The sequence below is a fragment of the Lagenorhynchus albirostris genome, chromosome 3 (genome assembly GCF_949774975.1).
Source record: "Lagenorhynchus albirostris chromosome 3, mLagAlb1.1, whole genome shotgun sequence".
NCBI classification, from domain to species: domain Eukaryota; kingdom Metazoa; phylum Chordata; class Mammalia; order Artiodactyla; family Delphinidae; genus Lagenorhynchus; species Lagenorhynchus albirostris.
In genome coordinates this window covers 117,568,476-117,579,492 of record NC_083097.1, presented here as the reverse complement: position 1 = coordinate 117,579,492, position 11,017 = coordinate 117,568,476, and the positions used below count along the sequence as shown (strand labels likewise).

Genomic DNA, 11,017 nt, shown 5'->3' with positions numbered 1-11,017 from the left:
TCATGTATCTTTTTCTATTTTTAAATTTTCAAACTTTCTGTCATAACACACACACACAGACACACACAGTTATGTGACAGCATATAGTTGAATTTTTCTTAAACCTAATCGGACAATATTGGTTGTTTAATTGGATTATTTAATCCAATTGCAATTAATGTAATATTTGATATCTATCCACTTATATATACCATCTAAATTTTTGCTATTTGTCCCTAAAGTTTTTTCTTCTTTTTGATTATTTAGATATTTATTTTTTTCCTTCGATTAATTTTAAAATTATTCTCCTTGTGATTATCTTAGAGATTACAATATCCATCTTTGATCTACAAGAGTCTAATACAAATTATTTAATTTTACTACTCCCATGATAATGCTTAGAACCTTAAAATTCCTTAACTCTGTTTATAGCACCTGCCTTTTACATTATTATTGTCATGAATTAAAATTTTATGTATATTTTAAATCCTTTAAGAAACTATTATTTTTGCCTTTAATAATCAATAGCAATTTATAGTTACCCTTATTCTTGTTCTTCATTTCTTCCTGCAAATCTGTGATTCCTTCAGGACTGTTTTCCTTCTGCCTAATGAATTCCACAAAAAGTATTTCTTTTAGTGCAGATGCGACTGTGATTAATTCTTGCAGTTTTTGTTTGTTTGAAAGCTTCATTTTTGAAAGATATATTTTCTGGTGATAGAATTCTAGTCTGGTAGTTATTTTTTTTTCAGGACTCTGAAGACATCATTCCTTTGTCTTTTGGCTGCTTGATAGTCAGCTCTCCATTTTATTGTTGTTCCTTTCAAAGCAATATGTCATCTTCATGTGATTGCTTTTAAGATTTTCTCTTTGACTTTAGTCTTTAGCAGCCTTCCTGTGATATTCCTAGCTGTGCTTTGTTTTTCATTTAACATCTTTATTGGCGTATAATTGCTTTACAATGTTATGTTAGTTTCTGCTGTATAACAAAGTGAATCAGCTATATGTATACATATATCCCCATATCCCCTCCCTCTTGCATTTCCCTCCCACTCTCCCTATCCCACCCTCTAGGTGGTCACAAAGCACTGAGCTGATCTCCCTGTGCTTTGCAGCTGCTTCCCACTAACTGTTTTACATTTGGTAGTGTATATATGTCAATACTACTCTCTAGCTTCGTCCCAGCTTACCCTTACTCCTCCCTGTGTCCTTAAGTCCATTCTGTACATCTGTGTCTTTATTCCTGTCCTGCCCCTACGTTCATCAGAGCCTTTTTTTTTCCTCTTAGATTCCATATATATGTGTTAGCATACGGTATTTGTTTTTCTCTTTCTGACTTACTTCACTCTGTATGACAGACTCTAGGTCCATCCACCTCACTACAAATAACTCAATTTCGTCTCTTTTTATGGCTGAGTAATATTCCATTCTATATATGTGCCACATCTTCTTTATCCATTCATCTGTTGACGGACACTTAGGTAGCTTCCATGTCCTGGCTATTGTAAATACTGCGGCAATGAACATTGTGGTACATGACTCTTTTTTTAAAATAAATTTATTTATGTATTTATTTATTTTTGGCTGTGTTGGATCTTCTTTGCTGCACACGGGCTTTCTTAAGTTGTGGCGAGCAGGGGCTACTCTTCACTGCGGCGCACAGGCTTCTCACTGCGGTGGCCTCTGTTGTCGCAGAGCATGGGCTCTAGCTGCGTGGGCATCAGTAGTTGTGGCACGCAGGCTTCAGCAGTTGTGGCACATGGGCTCAGCCGCTCCGGGGCATGTGGGATCTTCCTGGACCAGGGCTTGAACCTGTGACCCTGCATTGGCAGGCAGATTCTTAATCACTGTGCCACCAGGGAAACCCATGACTCTTTTTGAATTATGGTTTTCTCAGGGTGTATGTCCAGTAGTGGGATTGCTGGGTCATATGGTAGTTCTATTTTTAAGGAACCTCCATACCGTTCTCCACAGTGGCTGTATCAATTTACATTCTCACCAACAGTGCAGAGGGTTCCCTTTTATCCACACCCTCTCCAGCATTTATTGTTTGTAGATTTTTTGATGATGGCTATTCTGACTGGTGTGAGGTGATACCTCATTGTAGTTTTGATTTGCATTTCTCTAATGATTAGTGATTTGAGCATCTTTTCATGTGTATGTTGGCAATCTGTATATCTTCTTTGGAGAAATGTCTGTTTAGGTCTTCTGCCCAATTTTGGATTGGGTTGTTTGTTTTTTTCATATTGAGCTGCATGAGCTTCTTGTATATTTTAGAGATAAATCCTTTGTGAGTTGCTTCCTTGGCAAATATTTTCTCCTATTCTGAGGGTTGTCTTTTCATCTTGTTTATGTTTTCCTTTGCTGTGCAAAAGTTTTTAAGTTTCATTAGGTCCCATTTGTTTATTTTTGTTTTTATTTCCATTTCTCTAGGAGGTGAGTCAAAAAGGATCTTGCTATGATTTATGTCATAGAGTGCTCTGCCTATGTTTTGCTCTAAGAGTTTGATAGTGTCTGGCCTTACATTTAGGTCTTTAATCCATTTTGAGTTTATTTTTCTGTATGGTGTTAGGGAGTGTTCTAATTTCAGACTTTTACATGTAGCTGTCCAGTTTTCCCAGCACCACTTACTGAAGAGGCTGTCTTTTCTCCATTGTATATTCTTGCCTCCTTTATCAAAAATAAGGTGACCATATTTGTGTGGGTTTATCTCTGGGCTTTCTGTCCTGTTCCATTGATCTATAATTCTGTTTTTGTGCCAGTACCATGCTGTCTTGATTACTGTAGCTTTGTAGTATAATCTGAAGTCTGGTAGCCTGATTCCTCCAGCTCCATTTTTCTTTCTCAGGATTGCTTTGGCTATTCGGTGTCTTTTGTGTTTCCATGCAAATTGTGAAATTTTTGGTTCTAGTTCTGTGAAAAATGCCAGTGGTAGTTTGATAGGGATTGCATTGAATCTGTAGATTGCTTTGGGTAGTATAGTCATTTTCACAATGTTGATTCTTCCAATCCAAGAACATGGTATATCTCTCCACCTGTTTGTATCATCTTTAATTTCTTTCATCAGTGTCTTATATTTTTCTGCATATAGGTCTTTTGTCTCCTTAGGTAGGTTTATTCCTAGGTATTTTATTCTTTTCGTTGCAACGGTAAATGGAAGGAAACAATAGCAAATATCAGTAAAACTAAAAGCTGGTTCTTTGTGAAAATAAACAAACTTTATAAACCATTAGCCAGACTCATCAAGAAAAAAAGGGAGAAGACTCAAATCAACAGAATTAGAAATGAAAAAGGAGAAGTAACAACTGACACTGCAGAAATACAAAGGATCGTGAGAGATTACTACAAGCAACTATATGCCAATAAAATGGACAACCTGGAAGAAATGGACAAATTCTTAGAAAAGCACAACCCTCTGAGACTAAACCAGGAAGAAATAGAAAATATAAACAGACCAATCACAACCACTGAAATTGAGACTGTGATTAAAAATCTTCCAACAAACAAAAGCCCAGGACCAGATGGATTCACAGGCGAATTTTATCAAACACTTAGAGAAGAGCTAACACCTATCCTTCTCAAACTCTTCCAAAATATAGCAGAGGGAGGAACACTCCCAAACTCATTCTACGAGGCCACTATCATCCTGATACCAAAACCAGACAAAGATGTCACAAAAAAAAGAAAACTACTTGCCAATATCACTGATGAACATAGGTGCAAAAATCCTCAATAAAATACTAGCAAACAGAATCCAGCAGCATATTAAAAGGATCATATACTATGATCAAGTGGGTTTATCCCAGGAATGCAAGGATTCTTCAATATATGCAAATCAATCAATGTGATACACCATATTAACAAATTGAAGGATGAAAACCATATGATCATCTCAAAGATAGAGAAAAAGCTTTCAACAAAATTCAACACCCATTTATGATAAAAACTCTCCAGAAAGTAGGCATAGAGGGAACTTATTTCAACATAATAAAGGTCATATATGACAAACCCACAACCAACATCGTTCTCAATGGTGAAAAACTGAAACCATTTCCTCTAAGATCAGGAACAAGACAAGGTTGCCCACTCTCACCACTATTACTCAACATAGTTTTGGAAGTTTTAGACACAGCAATCAGAGAAGAAAAGAATAAAAGGAATCCAAATCAGAAAAGAAGAAGTAAAACTGTCACTGTTTGCAGATGACATGATACTATACATAGAGAATCCTAAAGATGCTACCAGAAAACTACTAGAGCTAATGAATGAATTTGGTAAAGTAGCAGGATACAAAATTAATGCACAGAAATCTCTTGCATTCCTATACACTAATGATGAAAATCTGAAAGAGAAATTAAGGAAACACTCCCATCTACCATTGTTTTTTATTCTCCTAATTGGGTTTCATTGAGCATCTTGAGCGGTACATTTTGTTCACCATTTTTGGAAAATTCTTGGTCATTATTTCTTTAAACATTGCTTATTCCCCATTCCTAGTCCTTCTAGGATTACAATCATATGTGTGTTGGAGTTTTTCATTATGTTCCACATGTCACTAAATATTCTTGTCTGTATTTTTAATTATTTCATTCCTCAGTGTTTCTATTTGGATATTTAATATTGGCCTGTCTTGCATTCACTAATCCTATAATCCTTTACAACTACTATGCCATTACACAATCTAATATTTTAAAATTTCAGTTATATTCTTCAGTCCCAAAATTAATTTCCATTTTATTCCATTCTCTTGTGAAATTCTCTTCTACCTATTTTCTGTATTCCTTATTTTAACATATCAGTCATACTTATTTTAACATCACTGTCAGTAAATTCTAGTATGTATTTTATCTGTAGGTCTTCTGTATTGTCTATTTTTCCTCTAGGTTTTATTCATGTCAACCAGCCTTTTTGTATGTGTGCCTCATAATTTTTTATTGAATGCTGAAGATAAATGTAAAAAGCTGTCCAGGATCCAGATGATATTATTTTCTTCCAGAAAGAGTTCACCTTTTCCTCTGTTAGCTTGATAGAGTCATGTCTAATCAAAGTGCCTTAATTCAAACAAGCACTGTGCTTAGTCAAGGTTCTTTGCAGTCCTGAAAAGCACCTGACCCTTCAGAATTTTCAGTTCAGAACTCAGTGTATTCTCCACAGCCTTTCCCATGGCAGATCACAAACTCTAATTTTCATGCATTAAGACTATTAAAACTTCACTCTGCTTTTCTGAAATTTTCCTTCAAGTTTTTAGTCTTCTTCCCTGGAATGTCCCAGAATTTGACAAGCATCATGAGGGGGACAACTGGCCTTGAGCTTGAATCTTCCAGTTTGCCAAAGGCTATTGAAGTTACGCCATCCCTGGCAGAAGCCTTTTGTCTGTTCTTTGAGTTTGCAGATTTCCTTAGGGCAAATTGACTGTAGGAGTCAGTTCAGAACTCCAAGGATTTTCCTTTTCAGGAATCTTAGCCCCTTCAGTTCTTTTTATATCATCTGCTCTCTGTTGCTTGAAACTGGTAATTTCTGAATTTAAAACAGGTTTTATTGTTGTTTTCTGCTGTTAGATAATCCATCTAACCGGGAAACAGAATTCCACCAAATATGTGCATAACTTATAATTTAAGACTATTTAAAATCTATATTTTGTAATTTCTGGTAGTAAGAAATAGAGGGTCTTAAAGTGATGTGGGTTATATTGCCTTCAGTAGAATTTCTGTGCCTAAAACAGCATGTGTTAAACTCACTATATGCTATGCCTAAAAACAACAACAAAGGAATTGTAAAAAATGCACATATAATAGAAGCACTTGAGAAACTATGATTGAAATGGGTATTATTATCCATATATTTGGCCTCCATTCTCTATTTTTGTTTTGCAAAAGTAGAACTGGCCTGTTTTTCTTAAGGTATTCATTTTGTGGAAGTTATTTGGATTATATTTACTATTAAATTATAATCATTGAATTTTAAAATGTTGATCTGTTCTACACCAAAGACTGGTGGTGATCCCCAGCTAGTAAGGAATGATCCATCCTTTATAAATACACACAGTAATTTATAAAGTAATACACAAAGTAATTCATAAATTTACTCATATAAATTCATAAATGTGGTTCTGAGTGTTTGGCCAGTCTCATTTGGGTGATTATATAAATTGGACTTTCCTGGCATAAACAAAAACATGAACTTAGATGTTCATAATGTTGAAATATATTGCTGAAAACTTTAATCACATTTCTTTTCATCATACATAAAAACTATTTCATTTAAATATCTAACAGTAAATGGAGAAGTTAAAGTAAATGGAGAAGTTAAAGTTGACTACCGTATTTATGTCATATATTTGTTTGTGTTTAATTTTGTTCTCATTTTTATCACTTTCTAGTTTCAAGTATTAGATTGGATGAAGGCTAATAGCTATGTTTCAATAATAACTTAAACAGTAATTTTCCTTTTTTATTTCATTATATCCTTAGAAAAAATGTAATTCAGAGAAAGTTGCAAGTAATTAAATTCCAGGAGGATGACACAATATCTAAAAATAAATACTTAGGTTATAAAGCAGGCTCTTTAATTACTCACATTGTGCCAAAAGTTCAATAACTGGTCTTATAGTTACATCCATATAAATTTAGTTGGAAACCACATAATCGTCTTGCTTGGCTTAATGAACACAACATGAAACAATTATAATTCAGATAATTTACTTAATTTCTATTTCTATTCTTGTTGTCTTAAAAGAAAAAACAATGCTTGTTTCTTATTACTAAAAGTTAGCATAATTGAAAAAGTAAATTTATGCAAAATACCCAAACGCTACATTGAAGGACAAAACAAGGTGACTTGGAGATCAAAAATAAATCATTATTTTGTTCATAAAAGCTGCCCATGTTTGCAGAGTAACTTAAAATGAGCAATCAGACTAGAACATAATAACCAAAACTGAGAAGAAATTCTGACTCTTGAAACATGCAGGGAAGCTGCAGGAAAACCAAGAAAAACACATACGTTAAACTACATTTGAACTTTTGTTAATAGGGCAAAAGGAAGGACAAGAAAGTATATGCCCTCTACCTCTTGAGACCTTTTAAAGGATTTAGGGTTTACTTAAGATTCTAAGATTTTAAGTATTTTACCAAGCAGTGACTTAGTTTTATTTTAGTGAAGTGATACCAAGTTATATAAGATTTTCTCTTTAATTGTTATTTATAAATGAGAATAATTTTTATTATAATATCAGTGAGTATTTATGGAGCAATTACAATGTGCTACGTAGGTAGCAAACAAGATAATCTCTAGCATATACGGTGCTCACAATGGGATATGGTCACAACTGTAGTGTATCAATAATTTAATAAAGTGCATGTTTAGGTACAATTTGGGAGAAACAAGTATGCTAATTTATATGTTCATGGCTATTCAGGGGGGCATAGCCTGGTAGAATAGTGAACAAGAAAGGTCTTAGGTAGCTACAAAGAATTTCAAACATTCTGGCCTCGCAAATATAAAGCTATGTGGTAAAGACAAGTACCAAAAATATATAGAAATGTAAGATTACATTTCTTTAAAATGTTTTAAAATGTTTCCCTGAAAAGACATTAACCAAGAAGTTCCTTTAAAAAAAATTTCTTCTTACACTACTTGAGTAATTTATAGTTATGGAAAGATTATCACCAAGAGAAGGTCAAATATGAAGAAATACATAATATCAAGTGTAACTAAAAATGCTAAATCCAATCAATATTAATAAAAGGAAGATTTAGCACAGAGACATGCATAATTTGCAATAGAGATATACATATTTCTACAACAATACAATCTCAAGAGAAAGTAATGCAATGTGAGTCAGGTTTAACAAAATTGAGAGGCTCACTTGACCAAATACGACACTTAACCGAACAAAATTATTCCTGCAGTTGGGGCTTTCTTTTAATTTTCTCTCTCTCTGTTCTGAACCAAGAGTTTGGGAAATACTGGCTTCAGGAATTTGAACTCACCAGTTTCATGGTCTCCCGTCAGACACACCTCGTACTGGTAGCTCTGGGACAGGGTCCCCGTGCCGCTGACGTCCACCAGGTGGCCCGGAAAGTGGCCCTCGGGCACCGAGCAGCGACCCACCGAGGCCGCCCCTCCCCTCCTGCACAGCCGCACCGCGACGAACACCAGCACCGAGAAGACGAAGAGCGACGACACCGACGCCAAGGCCACCACCAGGTAGACGGTGAGCGGGGCGGCCGGGGCCGCGTCCGCCGCTTCCGCTTCAGGGGCCGGCAGGTAGGGCTGCGAGAAGCCGTCCACCAGCAGCACGTGCAGCGTGACGCTGGCCGAGAGCGGCGGCTCGCCGTTGTCCTTGACCAGCACCAGCAGCCTGTGCTTGGCCGCGTCGCGCTCGCTCAGCAGCCGGGCCGTGCGCACCTCGCCGTTGTGCGCCCACACGCCGAACAGCCCGGGCTCCGTGGCCTTGAGCAGCTGGTACGACAGCCAGGCGTTCTGGCCCGAGTCGCCGTCCACCGCCACCACCTTGGTCACCAGGTAGCCCGCCTCGGCCGCCCTGGGAACCAGCTCGGTGCAGGGCGCCGAGGCGTTCTGCAGCGGGTACAGCACGAAGGGCGCGTTGTCGTTGTCGTCCGCCACGAGCACGCGCACCAGCGCCTGGCTGCTGAGCGCGGGCGAGCCGCGGTCGGCGGCGCCCACGCGGAACTCGAACGCCCGCAGGGCCTCGTAGTCCAGGGACCTCAGGGCGAACAGGTGGCCGTTGTCCGGGTTGATGGACACCAGGGAGGCCAGGGGCACGTGCGCGTCGAGGGCCGGCAGCAGCGAGTAGGTGACCTGGGCGTTGGCGCCCGCGTCTCTGTCTGTGGCGCGGACGCTGCCGATGTGCAGGCCGGGACTGTTGTTCTCGCGGACGGACAGGGTGTAGGAGGTCTGGGTGAAGGCGGGGGCGTTGTCGTTGACGTCGGACACCAGCACGGTTATGTTGTGCTGGGTTTTCAGTCTCGGTGTCCCCATATCTGTGACGGTGATGGTGATGTTGTACTCGGCTCTGCTCTCTCTGTCCAGAGGGCTCTCTGTTACCAGGGTGTAGAAATTCTTTAAAGTCGGTTTTAGAATGAATGGCAGATTACCTGGAATAGAGCAAACCATCCTTCCATTGTCTCCGGAGTCTCTATCTCGAATTCGGAAGATGGAGACTACAGTCTCAGGAGCATTTTCTGGGATGGAGCAGGTGAGTGAAGGTATGGTAAATTCAGGGGCGTTGTCATTCACATCTAGTACCTCTATGGCTACAGTGCCTTTTCCGGAAAGGCCTCCTCCATCTGTAGCCTCAATTTCCACGTGGTAAGATTTAATTTGTTCAAAATCCAATTTCTTTGTCAGTCGGATTTCTCCTGTGACTTCATTTATTGAGAAAGTTTGTTTAATTTCCTCTGATGCTTGGAACAAACTGTAGGAAACAGTCCCAAAGTTTCCAGCATCTACATCCCTAGCTAAAACAGTAAGTATTGGGGAGTCTAGGGGGATGTTTTCCAGAACCTGCACCTCATATGGAGTGTGCACAAACTCAGGAGCATTGTCATTGACATCCATGATCAGGATTCGTAACATGCTGGTGCCAGACCTAGGTGGAGACCCGCCATCCAGCGCCATGAGGGTTAAGCTGAACTCAGGCTGCTCCTCTCGATCCAGTGCTTTGTCCTGCACCAAATCTGGATATTTATTGCCCTCACTATGATTTCGAGTGACAACGTGAAAATGAGAATTGGGGCTGATAGTGTATTTTTGAAGACCATTGCTGCCCACATCCAAATCCTCAGCTAATTTCAACGGAAAAACAGTCCCTGGCTGGCTGTTTTCCGGTATTTTCAGGAGCATTTCCCTATTTGGGAATACTGGGGAGTGGTCATTTATGTCCTGGATTAATAGTTCCCCTTCAAAAAATTGCACCGGAGTTTCCAGGAACACTTGGAAATGCAGCACACAGGGTTCAACGGGGCCACATATATCTTCCCGGTCTAGTTTCTCCCTCAAAAGCAAATCTCCAGTCTGGCGATCTAGCAGCAAGCGCTGCTTGTCATCGTCACACACCACCTGGGCCGACCGGGCGGCCAGCTCCCCAATTCCCAGGCCCAGGTCCTTGGTCAAATGGGCTATAAAGGAGACGCTCTCGGTTTCTTCCAGCACAGAATAACGAATAGGCGCAGGGTGAGCCTGAGATAAGAATACTATAAAAATAAATGTCATCACTTGCCTGTTTTGTTGAATTCTCTCTAGCGTCTCCATGTTGGAGCCAGAGTGCTTACATCCAGTCCCTTCAGCAACCACAAAAAGACCCGAGGTATTAAATTCTGACTTCTTGCTTGGTAGAATCTTCATAAAATTGCCTTTAATCTTAAAGTCGTTTAGTATATCGCTACCCAAACTCGTTGGTAACCCAGCACGGCTGGCAAAGCTTCTTCTGTGTGGTGTTGATTTCGTCTGGCAACAAAGAACACGGGAGCTTTTTAGGGCTCCTTATTCACAGTCTTAGCCGGCAGCGCCACCCTGCGTCCTTATTGAGAAACTAATACTGTAGTCTCAAGTCAGCCTATTTTGGAAGTGTCCAAATGTAAGCCCTTTAAAAAAGTGTATAGAACTTTTTTTTTTTTTGCGGTACGCGGGCCTCTCACCGCATACCGCCGCGGAGCACAGGCTCCGGACGCGCAGGACCAGTGGCCATGGCCCACGGGCCCAGCCGCCCCGCGGCATGCGGGATCCTCCCGGACCGGGGCGAGAACCCGCGCCCCCTGCATCAGCAGGCGGACCCCCCAACCACTGCGCCAAGAGGGAAGCCCTAGAACTTTAAAAAGTTTTGTTATTCCATTAAATGGCTTAAGGTATAGGTTATTCCATTACATTGCATGAGCTAGAATAATTGTGAGCACAAAGCAAGGGGCTATCTTCCTCTCCCCATACCCTTACAAGTGGAACTTAAAGAACTCCATTTCCCCTTTGTCATAATCTAACCAGGGGAGATAAACTCTTATAAAATTATAATTAATAATAG

At 39.7% G+C, this 11,017-nt stretch overlaps 1 protein-coding gene across 1 annotated transcript; it reads right to left on the bottom strand.

Moving 5' to 3' along the window:
- Positions 1 to 7,902: 7,902 nt before the first annotated feature.
- Positions 7,903 to 10,288, bottom strand: LOC132518382 (protocadherin beta-4). Its single transcript, XM_060146347.1, has one exon. The coding sequence runs from the start codon at positions 10,252 to 10,254 to the stop codon at positions 7,903 to 7,905; it is 2,352 nt and encodes a 783-aa protein (XP_060002330.1). The 5' UTR covers positions 10,255 to 10,288.
- Between the last annotated feature and the right edge of the window lie 729 nt (positions 10,289 to 11,017).